General features: G+C 45.8%; 1 protein-coding gene across 3 annotated transcripts in view; it reads right to left on the bottom strand.

Annotated features, from left to right (window-relative positions):
- TRANK1 (tetratricopeptide repeat and ankyrin repeat containing 1) overlaps positions 1–24,717 on the bottom strand; it is a 1,005,982-nt gene that overhangs the window by 542,047 nt on the left and 439,218 nt on the right. For all 3 annotated transcript variants that reach the window (XM_086964756.1, XM_086964757.1, XM_086964755.1), the window contains one exon: positions 10,114–10,281. In XM_086964756.1, the coding sequence (XP_086820882.1) occupies positions 10,114–10,281 (168 nt within the window). The remainder of the gene's footprint in view (positions 1–10,113; positions 10,282–24,717) is intronic.

Raw genomic sequence — 24,717 nt, forward strand, 5'->3', positions numbered from 1 at the left:
TGTGTTATATGAGTGCGTAAACTATTATGGATAGCTTCGCATGTATTCTCATTGACTTTAGGCTGCCCTTGTTTCTTGCCTGAAAAACCTTTTTGTTTATATATATTTGTCTTCATGTACTGGATGCAGGACTGCACCCCACTCTATTTTTGGTTGTTTTTGTTGAAATTATGATACATTTATCTAACTAATTAAATTGTGTGTCCGGTTGTATACCGTGGACTACAGCCTGCAACTTTGGGAATTTTGAAAGTTAAAATAGTTTAAATGTTACAAATGGGCAGAAGGGAGGCGCTCTCTATGCTTTTGCGACTCTCTGTTTAAATTATTTAAGAAACACTATTGCGGCAAAAGGAAGGGGACAATCGTTTTAGTAGTAAGTTAAGTTTACTAGATGCAAAAATGAAACAAATAAGTTGTGCACAATTTTTTATTTCATGGATTCTAGGAGACGGAGCGAACGCAGGTACTATATTAAACACTTTAGCACAAGGGCAATAACATAACAAGCTATTTTGCTACACTTTACATAATGATTCGAGGAGTGCGTTTTGTTTGTAATGCACATTATAGTTTTCATAAAATTATGTGTATTCCACAAAACACATTCCCAGCATCTCAAGTGACTTTCGTTTGTAAGGGTGTATCTCGCTCAAAAAAAGTCATAGTTCCCATTCACATACACAAAGTTTCCATTCTGCAGATCTAAATACTGTAATTGAGAACTGCAAACACCCATATTTGCATATATTAATTAGAGTTTAAAAAAACTAGCACTTCAGGCAGTCACAAGTCACCAGCATGCCACAACTCTTTTGGGACCACATACGTGTTTAGCCATGCAACAGTTAATGTTGCACCAAGGATATTGTGCTGGATAACTAAACACTTACAAGGTCCCAAAGGCGAGACCTATTGGCTATGCCAATGCTTGTTGTTTAATGATGCTGAGGTATTCAGCTGCTCCAGGAATGAGCCTTTTAAAAGTGATGTAATGAAGAAAACAGATGCTGAAGAAGAGTACTGTAATTCTATGTCCGGACCGGAGGCAAGGATTAGACTGTTCTTTCTTCACACTTTATTATCCAGCAGCCGTTAAAGCTTTATACAAGCAGAATAATATAAAACCTTCATTTCCCATAAGGCATTGGGAAAGAGCATCAATGCACAAGTTACTACTTGTGTAACGATATATCTGTAAGAGACATTAATTAGTGCTAGATTCCTTACCCTAGAATATCCCCAGGCGTCAGACTAAATCCGGAAATTTTGGCGTAGCAATAACCCTGCGCATCGGTAGGCGTCGTCCGCGGCTCTGCGTCCGTCGTCCGCGTCGTTAGCGCCGGAATGACGTCGTCAGAGTACTTAGACGCCGCCCATGCGCGCTGACGTCAGTTCTGATACACAGCTTTTCCGCGCCAGATATGCAGAGCCATGATAGAACCAACACTGGTGCCATGAAACTAGGGCCCTGAAAGGGGATGACCTTAACCCTGGATATCGGTTCGCAGAACTGGGAGGGTGGGTGGGTCGGTAAGGAATCTATCACTAACGAGTGTCTCTTACAGATATATCGTTACACAAGTAGTAACTTGTGCATCTGAAAGAGACATGTTAGTGATGGATTCCTTACCTTAGAATAGATACCCCAGCAATACCAACTCCGGTGGTGGGTTTGCGAACCAATAATCACACCAGAAAGTCATGGAGGACGGAAGGGCCAAAGAAGCCATCCCTCATGACTTGGCTGTCCAGGCAGTAGTGTCTTGCAAACGTGTGCAGCTAGGCCCATGTAGCTGCCTGGCAAATGTCCTGCAAGGGCACACCTCGGCCCAAGGCCGTTGTAGTCGCCGTGGCCCGAGTAGAATGAGCCCGCAATCCAACAGGGGGCTCCTTTTTGAGCAAGGAGTAGCATGTCTGGATACACAAGATGATCCACCGCGAGATGGTCCGCTTGTGCACCGCCTTTCCCTTCTTCGCGTCCACGTAACCAACAAAGAGTTGGTCATCCACCCGGAATTGGCGTGTGCGATCCAGATAGTAAGAGAGCGCACATTTTGGGTCCAGACGGTGGAGCCTCTCTTACTCTTTCGAGGGATGCGGAGGCGGAAAGAAGGTGGGCAAGGTAATGGACTGACCGATGTGGAAGGCCGTGACAACCTTGGGCAGGAAAGAGGGTCTCGTCCGCAACACAACCTTGTCCGGATGGACAGAGAGGAAAGGAGGTGTAGAAGAAAGAGCCTGGAGCTCACTCACCCTCCTGGCAGAGGTGATGGCCACCAGGAAAGCAGTCTTCAAAGTAAGAAGACAGAGAGGACAGTTATGGAGCGGCTCAAAGGGAGCACACATTAGGTAAGTAAGTACAAGATTTAAGTCCCACTGGGGCATCACGAAGGGAACAGGAGGGAACCTGTGTGTGATGCCCTTCAAAAACCTATTTACAATGGGGGACTTGAACAAGGAAGGCTGATCAGATAGCCGTAAGAAGGCGGAAAGGGCAGAAAGGTACCCTTTGATAGTGCCCAGAGCAGAGCCCTGCTGGGCAAGAGAAAGAAGAAAGAGGAGAGCCTCAGAAAGGGGTGCAGAGAGTGGGTCCACAGCCTTTGCTGTGCACCAAACCACAAATCTGTTCCACCTGCAGGCGTATACCGACTTTGTGGAGGGACGCCTGGCTGCCACAATGACATCACAGACTTCGGGAGGCAAGTCAAATGGCCTCAACTGCCCCCGCTCAATCTCCAAGCTTGTAGGTGGAGACTGGACAGGTTCGGGTGCAGAACCGTCCCCTGCTGCTGCGACAGAAGGTCCTCCCGGAGAGGCAGACGAATCGGGGGATCGACTGACATGCTGAGTCTCTCAGGATACCAGTATCTTCGTGCCCAGTCCGGAGCCACAAGAATAACCTGGGCCCGGTCGCGCCTGATCTTCTTCAGCACTCTGGGCAGAAGTGGTATAGGCGGAAAGGCGTACAATAGACTGCAACTCCACTCGCGACGAAAAGCGTCTCCGAGAGAGTGCCGCCTTGGAAATTCCAACGCGCAGAACTGATGACATTGCGCGTTTTCTTCTGTGGCGAATAGATCTAACCAAGGCTCTCCCCATTGCTGAAAGAGGCCTTGCGCCACGTCCGAGTTCAGACGCCATTCGTGAATCATCATGCACCGACGGCTGAGTTCGTCCGCCCTGGCAATCAGAGAACCTGCCAGGTGTTGTACCAGAGGAGGAGAGCCTTCTGGCATAGGGTCCATGACCCCACCCCGCCCTGTTTGTTGCAGTACCACATGGCGGTGGTGTTGTCCGTGAACACCTGCACTACACTCCCCCGGACAGAGGGGAGGAATGCCTTCAGTTCTAGTCGGATCGCCCGCAGCTCCAAAAGGTTGATATGGAGCCGGGACTCCGCCGGAGACCAGATGCCTCTGATCTCCGCCTCTCCCATGTGGCCTCCCCAGCCCTGGAGGGACGCGTCCGTCACAACCACGTGCTCCGGGTGGGGTAGGGAGAGGGATCTGCCACTGACCCAATCGCGGTCCGTGAGCCACCACTGCAACTGTCTTGCAGTGCCCTCTGAGATCAAGACATGATCGGACAAGTTGCCCTGATGCTGGGCCCACTTGAACTTCAGGTCCCACTGCAGAGCCCGCATCCGCCACCGGGCGTGATGCACCAGAAGGATGCAGGAGGCCATCAGCCCCAGAAGCCGCAGCGTCGACCTGACCGACACTCGGGATAAAGGCTGAAAGATAGGAATCAGAGCCTGAATATCCCGAACCCGCTGTTCGGGAGGATAAACCCGAAACTGCGCCGAGACTAGAACCGCTCCGATGAAGAGGAGCTTCTGAGAGGGAGACAGGTGCGACATTGGCATGTTGATGGAGAACCCCAGCAAGTGCAGGAGGTCGGCCGTAGTCTGGAGGTGGCTGACGACTGTCTGTGGCGAGCCCGCCTTCAACAACCAGTCGTCGAGGTAGGGGAAGACTGACACCCCTAACCTGCGCAGATGAGCTGCGACCACCGCCATCACCTTCGTGAACACCTGTGAGGCGCTTGTAAGGCCGAAGGGGAGCACGGTAAACTGAAAGTGCTCATGGTCTACCGTGAACCGCAGGTAACGCCGGTGGGCTGGCAGGACAGGGATGTGAAAATAAGCGTCCTGCAAGTCCAATGGTACCAGCCAGTCTCCAGGGTCCAGGGCAGCTAAGACCTGAGCCAAAGTCAGCATCTTAAACTTCTCCTTCCGGAGGAAGCCGTTGACGTTCCGTAGGTCCAAGATAGGGCGTAGGCCCACTTTGCCCTTCTTGGGTACCAGAAAGTAGTGGGAGTAACAACCACACCCTACTTCTGGCCCAGGAATGCTCTCGATGGCCCCCTTGGCCAAGAGGGCTGTGACTTCCTCGTGCAGAAGTTGCAAGTGATCCCCCGACACACGGTGGAATTGCGGTGGCATGGCCGGAGGGGTTGCCTCGAAGGGGTGAGGGGGTGGGGGGAGTAGCATTGGAATGATCTTCCTATTGATTCTGCAAAGTTTTATCAATTTACTACTTTATGTGTGTACATTACATTTTTATTAAATACTTTTATGGCACCAGCTGCCGAAATAAAGTTATTTTGGCTTGTTCTATACTCGAAAAATGAAGTAATATATAGTTTGGGAAGTACTGTATATTTTGACTAGCACCGATGTATATAGCATGTCATAAACTGAACAAACTGTAATAGAGCAAAATAATTAAAGAAGGGAATGTTCCCCAAAATGAGTCAAAAACTCTGTTCTTGCAGGGGTGATTTCTCGGGTAGCCTACCATAGTCTCTGGTGCAGGGTGTTAGATAAATGCTAGCAAATATATGGCTCCAACAAGGTTGATTAATCAGCAGTCAGACTTTATCTCATGATGATGGACAAGTCAATCTCAGGCAGTAGTCAACATGGCAGGAGTCCTTGAACTGGAGAGAAGGGGAGAGTAGGAGATACCATGCAAGACAAAGTCAAAAGAACAAGTAGCAGCACAGGCTTAGACCTAGCCATGAGGAAGTGGAATGCACACCATAAAAGTACTTCAGCAGCAAGGGTTCACAGAGGTTCAAGCCCAGAAAATGATCACAGAGGAATCAAATTCCCCAAGCTGAGCAATTAGAGCGAAGCACACTGTCAATCACAGTTTAGTGCACCCATAGAATTTCTAAGGCTTAGGCAATGAGGCTGGGTCAAAGTTTACTTTCGCAGACAGAAGAATGTGATTCCAGGAACCTAAGCTATACGAAGGGGTCATATGAACCCTGAAAGACCACTTTTTATGGGAAGCCATGTACATGAGTATGAAATCTTATAAAAGATCTACTTGTCGTAGGAACAGGGTAATTAAAAAATCTACTTTTCCTGAAAAAAAGAAAAATTCTCTGGTCCTATTTTGGTACCATGCAGTAAGATTGAAATTGTGGCAGTATTCTCATTATATTAGTGCTCTGATAACAGCTTCTACGATTTTGTAAGGGTTCATAACAGGGCTTGGATTGTAGCTAGTCTCTTATTTTACCACTGCTGCACAAAAGTACATATAGGGGTTTGAGTAAGTGGGAAGCTGTATTTCCGGGTTTGGAATACCCTGTGCATCTGTGCAGAGCCACACACTAACATGTTTAAGCGTATTCAACTTCTCCACAATCTCTTTACTGACAGGAAAAGTTTAGAAATGTACTCCTGTCAGAGGCAGGAGTAAAACGTTTTGCAGAGGAGGAAGTGTCGGGAAAGTGAATTTGCAATCGATCATCAGAATTTCACATCCATAAATAGACGCCTGTATATCTGATCAATCCAAAGTTGAATTCACAAAAGTTTAAGAATACCGTTTCCAGGACTGCTTCTGTAAACTCTTGTGAAGTTCTCTACACTGTAATCTGCACCAATGCAAGGACACTTTGGGATTATTCTTTTTTTAAGGAATAGGGCACATCATTTATTTTTATTTTGCCCATAATTTTTTCTATAATGGTTTTACATATTCATCTGTATTGGCCAGCATCAAACATGCCTTACTAAATTATCCCTTTACTACATGATGCCTAGAATGTAATTTGCACGATAATTTACTTTGAATTCTAACAACAACCAATTTGCTTTCCGTGTTTTGTATGCGTTTTTACTTAATAAGGGAGTATTCTGAAATTATTTTAAACAGCCTTAATTCGTTTTGGTTTTTTTTACTAATCAGCATATGTTTTTATACTGGAAGCACGGTCTGTAATGCAAGCTGAAATCCAACCTCACTGCATTTCCTTTCCATAGAGGGATCGCCCCAATAGTAAAGGTTTTAACATTAATGAATTGTAGATACAAGCTGGAATAACTTTAGGTAAGGAGTCAAATCCTTCCTCTTGTGGCAGCGGGGCATCCTAAAAAAAGATTCATACTGTAGCATGCAAACTGGCATATGACGGGTTTATGAAACAGGGGGTTGGGTCTATTTGTCCTGTTGCCTGAATAAGCATGAAACTTTCCTTAACCCCAAATAAAAAATCCTGGGGTCGGGCAATAGGACACTAAAACATAGAATGAGTGAGAAGTAGGTGGGGCTTGAGGCTGGTCCACCGAGGGCAATACTCATTTTCCATCTAGCAAATACCCATAGTACTTTATCATAAATGTTCGCCAGCAGTTACAGGTAACTTCAAAAACACAAAATTAACACCATGCAATACTAAAATATACATATGAATGGGCCTCTGAACTGCATGGGTTTTTCTAGGGACACCAAAAACTAGAAACCAGTTCGGTCTGAAGTTGCAATACTCAATTAGTACTAAATGATGGCAGGCCAAAAGTGTTTCTCCTCTCATGCCTCAAGGGGGTAAGGGATCACTGAGACTGTTGTCAAAACCGAAAAACAAGGGGAACTACACCAACAAAACAACAATGGCAATGCCAGTAGGTCAGGCTTCTAAATGCACTGTCAAACCAGACCTAAAATTCTATGTAGGATAACGACTTCCTTCCTCCCACATGTGCTGCTGTCAGAGAAAACCACCACAAATTATCTAGTTATCCAAGACGCGTTAACAGCATTACAATGTAATGTGTGTATCCCCTTCAAAGTTCAACACCAGGCAGCTGGATAAATAAACAAAATGATCATAGTAACGTGGAGGGCAAGCACTTTTTTGTGTGGAAGCATACAAACTCTACCTAATCAAAACATGTACTCCTGACTGCCAACATGTGGACAGAGCCAAAGCCCCTCTCCTGGTTGCTCCTATAATTGTTTGGCAACAGCTGTGCTATCAAGCCAGACCATACAAATTGGTGTGGATGCCGACTGCACAAGTTGCAGGAGACTTTCATCTTTATATGTGTAAAAAAGGCAAGTCAACAGGTAACAATACAATTTAAAACGTTGACTATCTTTAAGTTTCTGAAGGCCCTGATAGCAGAGAAAGCTGCACAAACAGTATTGATTTCTCCCAAAAAATGTCACCTAACATTTCATTAGTGATTGTCATGTTTAAAATAAACACTGGCAACAGTAAGACATTCAATTGCAAAACATATGTGCAGTACGGTATTCAACCACAATCCTGAGTAACGTAGACGGCAAAACCACACAGCTTCTACACTCAACCACCCCTCCTACCACAATATCAGTCTATATCAAATCACTAACAGTTCAGGTACCAACCCCGACCGTTCGTTCGTCCAAGCATGTCTTCGCTAATTGTGTCCACCACTAGATTATATATTGTGTGTATGTACCATGAGGAGGGGGGGGGGCACTGTCAGCAGTGAATTTCCATTTTGATCTGCAGATGTCAAAGATTAAAAAGTCAGAATTTCCTATTTAACTAATTTAACCTACAAATAATTTTTAGAGCAACATATGAAATCGATGCTATTTGAGAGGAATATATTTCTTTGTTTACAGTAGTATAAACGTCATAATAAATAAAAGTAATATCATAATTTTAATTCATTACCAACTTATTTAAAAACATTTTTCCTTAAAAACGTTAACATGACGTTTATTTCCCCCCCCAGTAAAAAACAGAGTAATGGCTGTGGGTTAGGATAAGGGCTGGGCCAGCTAAAATAATATATCTCTCTACAGCACTCTTGCACGCAAACGTCCACAAAGACCAGACTCACATATTCCACAGTGCTGGTCCAAGTGTGGCTGATAATAGATAACCTCAGGTAGGGAACCTCAACAACTTTTAATTGCACTACTGGACCGATGCACCAGGCACTTAACCTGTGCCTCTTATGCCACCATCTCTCCTAACTCTGCTCCTTCCCAGTGAGCTGTGTACCTGTGTGTGAGGAGTGTGCTTGTGTGAGAGCAGGGTAGCCACCATGTTTGTCCATGCAATGCAGGGAGCGGAAATACTATAGAGTTTGCATTAGAAGGTAAGGGTGCTTTGATATAGCAGATGCAGGCTATGTTGAAGGGGATTGCGGAGAGTCAGGCACAGCTGGCAGTCTGAAATGTCGTCCCAGTGAGGGAGCCCAGTTACTTTGCTTGCAGTAGGGCCAACAGCATCCTAGCTATGGTACTGCCAACAGCATTACCAGTGGGGAACACTCAACAAGCTTCACAACTATTTCAGTTATAAAATCAGCACCTGCACGCCAGTATGTTTTGATTGAATGGTATGCCCAGCCCAAGTGCTCCGAGTCTGGAAGTTGTTGGGGGGGGGGGGGGGGGGGGGGGGGGGGTATTTATTGTCCATTAGTTATGCAACAACATCCCTTGACATTAACCATATACCAATGCGAGAGTGACAATCATGGAAAGAGGGGCTTCATTAATGCACTCTTTTAGCACCTCTTTATGTAACGTTTTTTCTGCATCTGACTGGCCAATTCTGTATGAATTTGTACTCTCTACTCTAATAAGCCATATCCTTCCCACTCTATCCGGAGCTATGGCCAACATGCCACCCACAAACTTGTTGTATGATACAACACTGTTTGCCTGTTTGCCATTCAACTTCCCTTGAGCTCCTCATAACCCCACACCCCCACATCATAACTTTCAGTGCACATGCCCAGTCCCAACAACACAAAACCTTTCTATAAGGGACTGTTTAAGTGATGCACACTTGTTCAACCACAATAATCACCATCTCATCCCTAGTAACCAAGCAGCATCTCAAAACGGTGGCATCCCGGTAGGATATTCACCACAAGGCTTCAGAGGTCACTCACTAACCCAGGCCTGAAGCGTAATCTAGTCGGCCATAGCCTTACGTCTTCAGCACGCTGTAACTTCTCTCTTCACAGCAATTTCCAGGACTATTTCACGCTCTTTCTTCTACTGATTCCATCAGGGTGGGCACTTGACGACAAGATAATGTGGATATTCTAATACATATTTATTTTTGATATAGAAGTATCACAAACCCCAAATAAAAACTACAGTGAAAGAAACCAATTCGTGGTCTTCACGTTTCTACTTCTCAGTTAAACAAAGTGCCAAGTGGAGGTAAACAAATCCCTGGTAATTTTGCCTGGTAGTACCTAGCAAATATGCATGGGAGAAAGGATAAACTGAGCAGAAATCTGAGGCAGTAACTTTGACATTATCCCTTGTATGGCTTGAAAACTGGGTACATTTTAGTTCAAGGGTAAATCATGAGGAGCGGTATTGGATGCAGTCTGTAATACAATTACTGTCCAGTAATTCACTCTACACCAAAATGATGACTTTGGTACCGAGCAGAAGGAATTGTGGAACACTGACTAGAGAACATATGCAGAAGCAAATCACACCATTCTTTTCAACTAAGAATCTCTTCATAGATAATGCAAAGTCCCGCTATAAACAACCGTTTCCAAGTCCACCTATTTAGGTGTATCCAAACTGTCAGGAAACTACTGACAACTGAACTGTTAAGATGAAACTACTCTGTACTAGAGAGAGCAATAAGTAAAGCCGAATTCCCTTTCAGTGGAACCGAGACAAACAGAATACACTAGTACCTGTTCCCAACTTCCTATTAAGACTGTCTGTGCAATAAAACATGATTATTAGCATGCAATTACAGTTCTAATTCAACAAAATGAAAGACAAAAAGTACCTAAGGAAAGCTAATGCCATCATATAAAATGTATTGCTACTGCACCTTGCACCAGAGAAAGTAGTTGCAGAAATGTCTTGACCCTCTCATTCTCAAGAAGAGTTTCAGTCTTTTCCTTGAGTCGTTTCTTGTGCCTTAAGTATGCTGTGAACTGCTCCATGGCAACAAGTAGCACAGCATTCAGGTCCACCGGAGGTGCACTTTCACGTTCCTCTAAGGGAGAGAAAAGAAGCATGCTTATATCTTGCAAGCAGGCAAGAAACCATAAACCAAAGATCTCAAGTAAGTTTTAGAAAACAAATGTCAAAGGAAGCCCAAGAACATTGGTATGGTGAAAGTGTTTTACATGGCATGTAGGTAAATTAGGAACTAACATTAATAGAGTTAATGGTGCTTTATGTAGACAGTGTTGTTTCAGCTCGTGACAACATAGCAGAGAGAGATCTACTGCCAAACAGCAATAAATGTGTGAACTGCAAGGAAAAACGATCTGGGTGTCATCTGATGAGTGACGATTCTTTAAAATAAGAAAACTGATGGGCATATCCATTAAAAAACGAAATTGATAATGTTATGTCTACTTGTATAGCCTTACGTGCAAATAAAGTATTGTATTTAATTAAAATAAACTTTGATTTGTTTACAATAATTAGAATCCAATCAAAGTACAAAGGATGCAGCAGTTTAGTTGCCAATCTGCTCATACCCTGCACAAGATAAATATTGCAGGCGGTCTACAAACCCTCAAAGGATCGAAAAGGTGCCTGCATACAACTATTGATAAAACAGCATAAATGATAACTGAACAAAGTTGGTGTACAATAAAAATGTGAATGATAAATACGGCGCCCAAAGTATGTTTCAGAGAGACACTAAAGAAGCCAATGAAAGTCACTGCTGATAGATGTACACGCAACTACATCCATTAGAAAAATAAAGGTTACATAAGTATTCCTCTGATTTTTTTTTTTTTAAATATATTTTTATTGCAGACAGTATAAATGTTACAAGTTCCACATTCCATAGTTCCAAAACCGGCGGCTACAGCGTACCATATAAGTATGCCTTTGATGTCAAGCATCAAGTCAGAGGTGTTGGGATTGAAAGCCACTGTATGGCTTCGTAAATCAGTACCACCCTGTTCTGTAACATTTTTCTGGTTTGCCCGGAGGACTTGATAATCATAGAAATCACTAAAATCCAGCAGAGGTGCTCGATCTGTTCTTCTTGGCGTTGTGCACAAATGAGAGAAAACCTAAAGGGAACACTTTCAAAGAGGATGGCTACTGCACCTTCAGTCTAGGCTATGCTGGTGGTGGAAGCAGTGGGTTAATAGTCCAAATGCATAGATCTTTTTACCTGTACCTTTGAAGGGAAACTACCGGATCCGGAGAATTTTTCAGCAATGCTCCCACTTGACAAAGTGGCGCTGTGGACGTTTGCATTTGCCCTGCACAGCTTTGGAACTGATGGAGCAGAGCTGCAGATGAAGAGGCACCCTTGTGTGCTAACATCAGTTTCTTGCATCTTTCTCCTTCTGGGCCTTCATATGCAGAGTACAAAACAAATTGTATGAGACCGTGTGCAGATTTTAACTTGACACCTTTTTAGATGGTAAGGAGGGTGCTCCACATGGAGGTGGGAGAGCTAAGGTAAATCTGCGCTTATAGTAGTCACCAGAAGGAAAACACAACTTGCCATGTAAGCCATCTGCTTGTACCATGTAGTGTAGCAGATTTGTATGCTGTGCAATCTCCTATCATCTAATGTTGGACTCAGGTGGTTGCAACTTGTTTTGAAGATGCTTTCGAGTTACCAGATGTGATGTGACTCCTTCCATAGTGCCCAATGCGCATGGGCACCAACGCCAAGTTAGATTGTTTTTCGCACAGCAGGTGAGATTATACACCGAGTGTCAACTGAGCGTAGCGTGGGGCATCATGCCTATTGTGCTGTGTTGACTCAGTAATAGAAGTAGATTTAGGCATGGGAGCTGGACTGGACATTACAGACTGCCTATGAGTAGAGGGGTACGTGACCCCTAAGTACATGGGGTCATAAGGTGAGGGCATGTACTTTTTTTCTACCCTGGCTATCACCAACTTACCCTAAATCAGCAGATTTACTCGTGCCTTTAAGAATGGGTAGAAATTGGACCATGCGTTCAGGCTTGGAAAGAACCTCCATAAGGAAATCTTATATCACATGCATCTCCACTTTATGGTGTCTAGCGGCCCTCTGAATGACCTCATGTTAGGCCGTGGTGGCACCCTGCGAGGATGCCCTAAATGAAGAGTGCTCAAAATCAGGATCTTCAGGGGAGTCAACATTGCAGGCTCCATTGGGATCACCAGCTGGTAATGTGTCCAAGGCTGGCCATATGGATCGTCATGGATTGTCAGGGTCACAGTGGGTACCCGATATCCACGTTGCAGCCTGGAAGACTTCTCGAACGGGTACCCACACACTATGCCAGTTGTAGCAACCTTGGCCCTGGTGGAATGAGCCTGCAGGTCTTCAGGGGCCTTCGTCTTGGCGAGTGCCTAGCAGATCTTAATACAGATTACCACACGCCACAACAAGGTCCTCTTCTGCACTGGCTTCCCCACCTTGCCTCAAAGCAATTCCCAGAGAGCTCATTACCCACACACTGGTTTTTCAGGCGGTTGATATAAAGACTGAGGTCCTTCTTGGGATCAAGCCTGTTCTCCTCCCTTGAAGGGCAAGGAAAGGAAGTCTCTGAGGACTAGCACAGCCTTCCCTCCTGACAAATTGGCTAAGTGGAAAGGGGTCATGGCCTTAAGTAGGAAGGCCATGCTAGTCCTAAGAGTCAGTATGCCTAGAAAGAAGGAGTTGTAAGGCAGATGTACCAAAAGTGCCTCTTGCTCACTCACATTGTGTGTTGATGTAATGACAATGAGATGAGTAAGATGGTCTTTAGCTTTAAGAGCCTTAAAGAACACCTTTACATTGGCTAGAAGGGCTTGCGCACGCACACACACACACACATATATATATATATATATATATATATATATATACATATTTATATGTACATATATAAAGACCGCATTCAGATCCTATTTTTGCATTAAAACGGGTTTTAGGGAAAGTGGAACTGTGAGTCAAATGTTTTATAAGCCACATCATGACATGTGACAAAGACGGTTGGTCAAGTAAACACAGAAAGGCCTGAGAAACCTTTGAAGTGCCAACTGCAAGGCCTTGCTGCGCTAATAAACAGACAAAAGAACATCATTCAACCTTGCAAGTGGTCAGTGTTTCAGGCACCACAACAGACAACAAATTTTTACCGGAGACCATCGTAGATCAACTTTGTCGAAGGGCTCCTGGCAAGTGACATCCATCACCTTGGCCTGCAAGTCAAATGCATTTAGTTTTTTGAGTTCAATCTCCATGAATAGAAGAGTGTAGGTTGTGGAAACTCGGATACCGGGCCCTGCTCTGTTGCAGGGAAATGGATATTTACTGGAACTTCTTAAAAGGAATTTCAATTAGTATCTTTCCAAATTCAGAGAGCTGGTTAATGTGTGAAACTCACATAACAGGTGCTCTCCTGGAACAATGTCACTCTCCTGTCGTAGCGTTCACCCTAGGGTGGTCTCCGCTGGGGCTGACAGCTACTGGCATGGCTGTGCAACCTCCCTGCGCAACCCAAATGGCCTACCTCACAGAGGTGCGAGAGCTGGCAAGGTGCTACCACTCGTCACATGGACAGATACCTAAAATCGTCATATTTAGCGAAAGCACATTTGATAGTAGTGCAAGTCCATTGTCATCGCCTCATTTAACTCGCCCCCCCTTGTCCCGCAACCCCGCACCCTCTAATACAAACTACAATGACGTACAATCTGAGTTACCTTGCCGCCCCCAACAGTTTCCATAGCTGTTCGTATTTGATGTTTTTATTACAATTACTGCTCCATCGTTGTAATGTCTTTCGACTCTACATGATCCATACACCGCTTAGTTTTATTATGACATTTCATACTGTCTTTGTCATTTCTCCACCATTATGTGATTTATCTCTGAATGTGCGGCGCACTACGTTTGTTTTGAAAATTGAATAAGCTAAATTAAAAAGAATTTTTAAAAAACAGGTGCTCTTCTAGAGGAAGGAAAATGTTACTTACCCAGTAAGCATCTGTTCGTGGCATGTAGTGCTGTAGATTCACAAGCTTAGCATAATCCTACCATCTAGTATTGGACTTCAACGTGTGCAGTTGTTTATCTTTAAAGAAAGTCTTTAAAGTCACAAGGTAGTGTGACTGCTCCTCTTGCTGGAAATGAGCATGGTCATCGACTCCACTGTTATATTGTTTTCCCGGATGACGGGGGAGGATAAAACGTGAAGAAAAGAGAAGTATACAGAGATGTTCATGCAAAAAGAGTTTGGGAGAAAACAGTGAAAGTAACTGTAACAAGCGCAGGTGTCCAGGAAGGAGGGAGGGTACTACATGCCTAGGGCAGATGCTTATTGGGTAAGTGACATTTTTTGTTTGAGGCATGGGTGGCTGTAGACCTATCCTTAGCATAGACTGTAACGCAGCCTTCCTTGATAAGCAGAGGTGAGCCTGTGGGAGTTACAGCTGGTTGAAATAGTGTACGTAGAACTGCTTGCCCCACATTGGCTTGACGACGGGCCAGTACATTTACACCCTAATGTTTTTTAACTGTATGCGGTGTATACCATGTAGCTGTTTACATATTTCAGGTGGAGTGAGCTCTAGGAGAAATGGGTAAAGTTTGTTTAGCTTTAGCATAGCATGTTTGGATGCATTTAACAATCCATCGTGCAATGCCTGCTTTAGAAATAGCCCTTCTCTTGTGAGGTTTCCAGAAAGCAACAAATAGTTCTTGTGTCTTCCTCAATGATTTAGTCCTGTCAATGTAGTATATGAGAGCTTGTTTTACGTCTAACGTGTGCAAAGTCCTTTCTGCAACTGAGTTAAGTTGGGGGGAAAAAACAGGATGATCAATAGACTACAACGGTGCATATGCCACTTGTGTACAACTGTTGCTAGGACATGTCTTCCAGCATGGGGTCATCACTTGATATACGTTGCATTACCTGGAATGTTCGGGGGCTCCACTCGATGGTACAACGCCACAAAGTGCATACATATTTGGTTAAAAAAGAGAGATTCACATAGCCTTGCTTCAGGAGACACACATGACTCAGGCTGAGAGCTTGGCGTTGAAGCGCAGGTGGAGAGGACAACCTATTTGGCCTTTGCTAGGGGGGCCTTGATTTGGGTCAGAGCGGGAATCCCGTTTCAAGTGACACAGCAACTAATAGACCCGGAAGGGAGGTATGTGGTAGTGGCAGGTCGCCTTAATGGTGTGGACGTGACGCTCTGTAGTATCTATGCTCCTAATGTTGATCAGACGTCATTCTTCAGTCGCTTATCAGGGAAGATAGCGCAGCATTTGACTGGTCCAATATTGATGGGCGGGGACTTTAAATCAGTAGTCAACACTGACATGGATAGGTCCCACCCACCGCTACCCAACGCTCCTACGCGCAGAAATGCTAAGGCCAGGCGATTGTGGCAGGACAGTTGGGGATTGGTGGATACATGGCGCGCGCACCATTTAGAGGAGCGGGATTACTCTTATTATTCTGGTCTGCATGACCTGCATGTACGGCTTGATGCGACACTGTGCACACCGGACTTTCATGCTAAAGTAGAGCATAGCGAATATCTTGCTAGAACGATATCAGATCATAACCCGCTGTTAGGCTGCGGTGGGTTCGGGAGAGACAAGTGTTACCGACATGGCGGCTGCGGCCGGAGATGTTGGAAGACCCAGTATTTCGTGCCGAAATTCAAACAGGCATCACTCATTATTTTACAGAGAACGAGGGAACGGCGACCACAGTGGTGCTGGAGTGGGACGCATTTAAGGTAGTGGTGCGGGGACTGTGTATTACTAAAACCCTGGAGGTGCGGAAGACACTATTAAATGACTGAGTCGGCGGAACAGCGGTTGCACGCTGCTGAAAGAGTCTGCCTGGAGAATCCGGGAGCCCAAGGAGAGGTATCGGACGCAAGAGAGGCGGTCGCGACGCAGGTGGAGAGGCTGTGCTGCTTTGATCACTGCGCCTATATGGCAAGGATGCATGCAGAGGGGGATAAGGCGGGTACATTGTTGGCATGATTGGCTGATCCGAATCCCCGGGGGGTCGCCTATACTAGGCCTTACGGCACAAACAGGAGCAGTGGTACATACACAGCAGGGGATTAACAAGTTGTTCTTGGATTATTATAGGGAACTCTACCGCAGCAAGCTGCGACGTGATGGGACGGCAAATAGGGAGTTCTTGTTGGATCTACCATTGCCTCAGCTGGAGAAGGAACAGGCTGAGCTGTTGGGTCAGGACATAACACTGGGTGAAATTAGTGGAGCGATCAAACATATGGCACGCAACAAAACACCAGGGGTAGATGGGCCCCCCATGGAATTCTACGCGGCCTATGTTGAGTGTTTAGCTCTACGTTTATGGACGATGTTTCGGGAAGCGCAGAAGGAGGGGAGGCTGCCGGCAACCACTCAAGAGGCTATTATTATCCCATTGCCAAAACCTGGGCAGGACCCCACTGATAAGGCAGCGTACTTCCCACTCTCCATGTTAACCACTTACTATATGATTCTCAGTAGGATTCTTGCGACTCTACTTCTCCCGTATATGCCTCAGCTGGTCCACCCAGATCAGGCGGGATTTATCCCAAAACGGAACACATCTAGTAATGCGCGATGGTTGCTTTGCATCTTAGAGGGGGACCACAGCTCTGTGCCACGATTTCCTCTTCTTGTTCGGTTGGATGGGGAACGCGGCAGGGCTGCCCGCTGACTCCCCTGCTGTTTGCCTTAGAGATTGAGCCACTAGCCGTGCAAGCCAGGTTAGAGAAGTACTACACGGGTCTGAAATTACGCACAGACATACATTATATCTCACTCTATGCGGTTGATTTACTCATGTTCTTAACCGACACGGGGAGCCATTGAAGGGGGCAATATCCTTACTGCAGGAGTTTGGTGTGGCCTCAGGGTTGCGGGTGAACTGGACAAAGACCTGCCTATTCCCAGTGGATGTGTCAATGCCGGCCCCAGTCTAGGAGAAGAGTATCCGTTGGGAACATCGATGCCTGCCCAACCTTGGTACTAACATCTACCACACCCAAGAGGACCTTCTAGATGGAAATGTAGGTAGGGCCATAAGAGGGATTAAGGGAAGCTTACAGTTTTGGAGCACGCTGCCGTTGTCGGTAGCGGGTAGGGTGGCACTCCTGAAGATGGTGGCACTGCCACAGTTGTTATACTATTTTAGGACGCTGCCGCTTTGGATTCAGAGTTCTTTATTTAAATCACTTCGATCGTTAGTGGGGAGCTTCCTATGGGGAAGTGGCAGGAGGCGAGTGGCTTTGACTACAATGATGAGACCCCGAGCAGAGGGTGGTTGGGTGGTTCCCGATTTCGAGCTCTATTATTTAGCAGCCCAGCTGCAATGGCTTACCCAGGCAGTGGCAAGGGAATTTAGAGGGCCTGATGGACCGACGGGCGATGGAATCCGCGGCATGTGATATCCTTTATTGTCCTCCGACAGAGAATGCATATTGGGTCGTTAACACATGAAGAGAGGGCTCTGTGGCTCTGCTGCAATTGGACCCAAGCTAGAGGTGGGTTAGAACGACCAAATGCCCCGGAGATTCCTTTAGGTATGTGCACTGCACTTCCACATGGGGGAACTGGTCCTCTTCAGCAGCATGGAAGGAGTTGAGACTACAAATGATGGGGGACCTGTACGACGATGGCATGCTATTACCCTATCAGGTACTCCAGGAAAGGTATGGCCTCCTCAGGGGCGCTTACCTAATACACTTAGCATTGGTGTCTGCAATCCAACATCACTGGGGTGGTGGGTTATCGGAGCCCCAGACATCGCTGGCATGTCAATATGTAGAGATGGCAGCGGAGACTATAAAGGCTATAACATGTCTCTATAGACGGATGCTGGGCGAGGGGTCACAGCCATCGAGTAGATTGCAGCAACAGTGGGAGGCAGATCTGGGTAGGGAGATACCTGAGGCGACTTGGGCTAAGGTAGTTGAGAGAGCCTGGAAGAGCACGCGCAATGCTAGGTTCCTGCCGATTCATTTTTTCGTGTTGCACAGGGCATATCTGACTTCAGCCAAGATTAACAGGTCCTTTAGATTGGACACTGCCTCCTGCCCACGCTGCAGTTTGGTGGGGGCGGAGTTTTCTCACAGGCTCTGGAGTTGCCCGCAATTGGGAACATATTGGGTGGAGGTGGTTGAGGTGCTATGTGAGATCACGGGTCAACAACTTGAACCAGAGATGGGTGCGTGCCTATTGCATTGGTTTCCTCATACATCAAAGACAAAGGTTACGTGTAAATTCTTAGATCTGGGTTTGCTACTAGCTAAAAGGGAACTGACGACGCACTGGAAGTCTAGGCGGGGGCCCAGTATAGCGCGCTGGAGGGCGGATTTGCTTAGGTGGGCAACGAGCGAAAGCACAATGCGTTTCCAACACGCTAGGAGGACAAATAATGATAAGGTACTGGAAGCAGCAAAGGCATGGGAGGCGTTGGTAGTGGCACTGCAGATCTTAGACACAGAGTCTGATGGAAGTTCTGCGTTGGATATGCAAATGGACACACCTTGAGTAAGCGGGCCCGGGGAGGTGGTGGGGGGAGATAACCGACAGATCCATGGGGTGCAAGCTCAGGAATTAGACTCTGCTAGACTAGCACACTTTGCATGGAGATAGACGAAAGAAGTTAACAGAAATGGTTGTTATACAGGAATTGGATTAGTTATTATGCTACAGGGAGGCATACCGTGGCATGGAATGGGGAGGGATGGGCTCCACAGCAATAGATACATTGAATAGCCTGACACTGGACGTTGCAGCTGCAAGAGTGCGAGATAACCATAGATCATCCGCCATGGAGCTATTACTGAAGACTACTCGGAATAGAAGTCTAATGTTGGTAGCGCTAGAGAGGTGATTGTATGTATATTTAACACTGATTATTTATAACGTACGATGTCACTGTCAAGGTTGGAAAGTTATAATGTGTACTGATGGAGGTTTGATGTTGGGAGAAAAACAATAAAAAATATTTATTCAAAAAAAATCAATAGACTACAATGTAATTGAGAGACCGCCAATGGAAGAATTTGGGGGTTGCTACCCTGTCACTATGTATTTGGAAGAATAGTTCTTCTAAAGTTAGTGCCTGAAACTCACTGACACATTTAAGTGAAGTGATAGCGATCAGGAATGTTATCTTCCAGGATAAAAGCTGGAGGGGGCAGGAGTGAAGGTGCTCAAATGGAGGGGCCATTAAGCTTATTAATACAATATTGAGATTCCACGTGGGAGCTGGTGGCACCCTAGGAAGAAGGATTCTTAAGACCTTCCTGGAAGGCTTGGATAACTGGAATTCTGAATAGGGAAATATATTGCCGATTTTGAAGGTATGTGGCTACCGCTGCTTACTGTAGCTTATAGATGTAAGCACTAGACCAGAGGTGTGCAAATGAAATAAAAAGCAAACCGGGTCTTATACCTTGTCTGCTAAGGGATCAATGTGTTTGGAATGACAATAGTGAACAAATAATTTCCAATTAGTTGCATAACAAGTCGGAGTAGTAGGCCTGCGTGACTCTGAGAATGTCCATAAATTGCTGTGGGAGATGGAGGTAACCAAATTCTAGGACTTCAGGAGCCACATCTCAAGATTGAGGGATCTGGGGTCAAGATATCGGATTTCGCCGTAGTTCTGCACACAGCCTGCCTATTTGTTAGTACTTTGAAGGGAACTCCTGAGTTTGAGAAGTTTGGTGAACGATGGCTCTCATGCCCATGTAGGAGCCACCAAGATGAAGGTGAGAGTTGTCTGCCGTAGTATGCAAGCCACAAACTGAAGCAGTGGCGGAGGTGGCAAAGCATAAGCAAATAATCCTGACCAACTCATCCATAGTGTATGGCCCTTGGACTGTGGGTCTGGCAACCTGGAAGCAAAGTTTGGGCATTTGACGTTTTCTGCAGTGGGGAAGAGGTCTATTTGTGGTTGTCCACAATGCCAGAAGTACTGGAGGAGGACTTGCTAGTGGAGTTCCCACTCGTGGATTTGTTGGCGCCTCCTGTTAAGGAGATATGCAAAGTCGTTGTCCACTTCGAGTAGTTACTCCGCTAACAGGTGAATGTTGTATCGAGAGCCCATCTCCAAATGGTCTGGGTTAAATGAGAAAGCGGAGGGGACTTAGTGCCCCCTTTCTTTTGGTGATACTACATGGCTGTCATGTTGTCCTTCTTGATGAGGACTACCTTGCTAATCAGGTGAGGAAGGAAGGCTTTCACTGCTAGGTGAACATCTCTTAACTGAAGGTGATTTATGTGAAATTGTCTCTGACTGGGTGTCCCCAGTTAGATCTAGTTAATTTTAAACCCATCCCGTGAGGGAGGTGTCGGTTATGGTTCTCTGTGGAATTGGGTCTAGGAAAGGCCATCTTTTAAAGAGGTTGTTGGGTTCCCCCCCTGCAGATTGTGGCAAGCTTGACGGCCGACCAACACTAGATCTTTCTATTGACCCTCCCGTTGAGATTGGAGATATTCCTATTGACCCTTCGATTGAGATTGGTGCACTAAGCACTCCTGCAGCTGATGCATTTTTAGTTTGGCATAAGGTACTATGGCTATACATGAAGCCATCATACTCAGGAGATGCATGACTGTCCTCACTGTTACCTGTTGACCTGGTTGAAATTGGGGAATTGGTGCCTGGAATGATTGTATCCTGGTAGTATTTGGGTAAGCTATCACTACATCTGAGTTGAGAATTACCACTAGGTAAGGTTGGAGGTGGGATGTTAAGGCGTTGCTTCTAAAGCCTAGGTTTTGAAGTAGGTTTATGGTGACCTGAGTGTGTTGGTAACACTCTTGACGAGTCACGCTTTGATAAGCCAGTCGTCTACGTACGGAAAGACATGTATTGTCTGCGCAGGTGAGCAGCTACTACTGCAAGAAATTTGGTAAAGATCCTCAATGCGGTAGTGACCCCGAAGGGGAGCACTTTTTTAAATTTTCTTCGGAGTTTTATATAGCGCAAACTTTACCCGAAGGCATCAGAGCACTTTACATGAGCACTAAATTAATTACAAAAGGACACGTTAATTTTTGTTCGGCACTTTGAACTGGTAATACTGAACATTTATTACAAACCTCATATATCGGTGATGTGCCAGTTGAATAGGAATATAAAAGTAGGTATCTTTGAGGTTGAGTGCGTACATGAAGTTGCCTTGTTGTAATACCGGGATGACATCTTGAAGAGTAACCATCTGCGATAATGTACTGTTAGAGGGGTCTGGGATCCAATATTGGTCTCAGGGACCTGTCCTTTTGGGAATAAGGAAGTATAGTGAACAGATCCTGTGCCCTGTTGGTGGAGAGGAACGTGTTCAATAGGTACTTTTTTGAAGGAGTGCTTGTACTTCTTTCCATCTCAACTTTTGATTTTGTGGGGAAAGTCTGTTTGCAAGGTGGAATGTTGGGAGGTGTGGAAATGAGCTCCAGACAATAACCATGTTGTATAATATCCAACACCCACTTGTCAGAGTTGATGTTCCGCCAGGTGGGAATGAACCCTTGTAGACGACCCCCGACAGATGTTAAGTGACTGGGGGGAATGAGACGTAAGTCACGGTTAGGTGGTTGTTGTGAATCTGCCCTTGCCTCAGTCTTTGGAGTAGTTAGCCCTGTATGAGCCTTGGTAGTATCCTTGTATTTTCTAGGCGGGGTGGTTTTGGGTTGTTGCCGCTGATTTATTCTTTTAAACAAACTTTATTGCCTTTTTGTTTTGCATACATCATACACTTTGAGACAATCATTCCATGTTAGCCTTGGTCAGGCAAACAAGCCCATGAACCTGTTGTTGCAGTCAATATCCTCGTTGTGCCTTGTCCGTCCATGGCAGAGCAGGATTGCCCCATCGTCCCTTTAATTGCAGATCATACCCCCCAAAAACAAGGCCTCAAACAAGAACTGCGACCCCCCGCCTCCCCGCACTGCTGTCTTTCCCTGAGCATCGCTCCAATCGGTGAATATGCTCCCTGATATTCCAACAGTAAGCAACAATGGTGCGCCAATGGCTCACGTAGAATCCCCTTACTGTCCCTGACGATCCCAACGCCAGCCACATTATTGCTTTTCTATAGGGGTACCCCATCTTGCCCTTGTCCTGGGGGTGACCTACTTGCTGGATTCTCTCTGGTGTGGAAGCCTCTGAGCCCCTGTCCAGCCTCATTAAGTCTGTCACTAGACCCTCCCATGCTTGGGCCCTCTCCGGCTTGCCCACTCCCCTCCGTGCGTTCCTAAGCAGTACTCTGCTCTCGCAACCCTCCCACTTCTCCATCTCGCGTCTCCACCTGAGAACATCGGGTCCCCCCGGTTTCTTCCAGCTACTAGTGATTTCCCGCTTCGCCAGAATGAATGCCAAATACTGAAATCTGGATGTGGTTTTGGTTTTAGCAGAGTGTGGGAATAAGTGAAGCAGTATGTGAGCCGGTGTGCATGGGATCACCCTCGCCATCACTTGTGTCACTTGTCACTTCTTGCCAGTATTGGGTTAGGAAGGGTCAATTCCAAACCATGTGTATAAACGTAGCCCCCTGCTCCTGACACCTCGGGCATCTAGTATCTGCACCAGCAAAATATCCGTTAATACGTTCTGGGGTCAAATAGGCTTGGTGGAATATGTAAAAACTGATCAAACTAAACTAGGCATTTCGAGAAACATTGGCAGCTCGCTCCAAAACATTGTCCCAATCCTTTTCTTCTAGGGGCCTGCCAGTGCCGTCCTCCCATTTGTGTTTCAGTCTATCTAGTGGTTGCGTGGAGTCACGCCCAATAGCTCTGTATAAGCAGTCAACTGCCTTGATGGTGCCTCCTGCCAGGCTCATGTATTCACATGTGTGGTGTTGCAGAGGTTCCGCTGTCCCCGCCCCCCAGTGTCGCCGTATTGCTCCTGTGACCGCTCCGTGTAGGAGGAAGTGTCCTGGTGGTATGTCCCAGCCCGCTCTGAAATCCTCAAAGGAAAGGAGCTCCCCATCCTGAAAAAAAATCCTCGACCTTTGTCGCCGCCGCTTCCCTCTCCATTCATACAGTGCCACTGCCCTCCGTGAGGGAGAGCCTCCAGTACCTGCACCTCCATCTCCGGGGAGTATGAGCGCTTTGATTTAGTTTTTTGCAGGCATCGGCCCCAGCAGCGGTATATCACCCTATGCTCATTACTGCCAATTTGTTGGGGTCTAATCGTCCTCAGCAGGGTTCGAAACACCACAGGCCCCTCCGGGGATAAACGGAGGCATCCCCCTATCTGGGCCCAGGCCCCCGCAATCCATTGTGTAAACCGCTGCAGCTGTCCCGCCAGGTAGTAAGCTTCCATATCCGGCAGTGCCAGGCCACCCCCTAATCTGGGTTGCTTTAATGTAGCCAGGGCTACCCTTCTTCGTCCCGTGCCCCATATAAAAGCTGACATGCAGGATACCAGCTCCCTGAACCAGGCCGCTGATATCTAAATTTGCAATGTACGGACCACCTGTGATTCACGACAGTGGCCGGCAGTGGCACTTAATACGTTGATTGTGTGCCAAAAGCACAAAACATTGGGGTTTCCAGCGGGACTCCGGCCCACGGTGCTGCTAAAAAGTGTTCTACTTTCACATATGAACATATTATTGATATCATGCACTGCATAAGGATGCTCTCAATTGGGGGAGTTTTGTTTAGAAATTGTCCACAATTATGCACATCGAGCATACTATTGATATCATAACAATACGAGTGGGCCTAGTACTGCTAGTAATATTTCCGAATGTGCTTTATGTTAAAAAGTATATGATGTTAATATTATAAGGATTGAATATGTGTGTTGAATATAAAGGTTTTTACATTCATCCTGTATGAAGTCTCTTTTGTGGTGCTCAGTGTATTTATCGCGTGTGGCTGCTGTGCATTTGTTTATACAATGCCTCTGACATATGCCTGACTGCTCAGTGCCAAGCTACGGGTTGTAAAATTAGTGTAATCCCTTGTCCGCGTTGCTGCGATCTCAGAAGAAAGGAAATTTAAGGAAACTTGTTATGATAAAATTCAATTTACATTGTGTCATTTTTATTGAAACATTTATTTTAATATGGAAAGCATTTTAAAGTGTTGTTTTAATACTGTTTATTTATTCGAGTGCTTGTGGATACACGTTTTTTTGTTTTTCTGTCTGGCGTGTACACGAATAAATAAGAAGGTTTTTCGACGCGTAATCTGGCCACATACAGTTGTCCATGTGAGAAGCACGGATTCTCCAAATCTAGTCTACACACTTGCAGCGATTGTCCTTGTGCTTTGTTGATGGTCATTGCAAAAGCGAGTCGCACCATAAACTGTAAACGTTCAGTATTGGAAAGATTATGAGTGCTCTGGGGAGCCGGGGGGCCGATATTTAACAAATTATTATTATTTGTTTTTTGCCAGAAACCTTTGCGGTCGTGTACTCAACAATTTCCCAAAGTTTCATGGCGATCGGATGAATGGTGT

Source organism: Lissotriton vulgaris, chromosome 4_1 (genome assembly GCF_964263255.1).
Source record: "Lissotriton vulgaris chromosome 4_1, aLisVul1.2, whole genome shotgun sequence".
NCBI lineage: Eukaryota > Metazoa > Chordata > Amphibia > Caudata > Salamandridae > Lissotriton > Lissotriton vulgaris.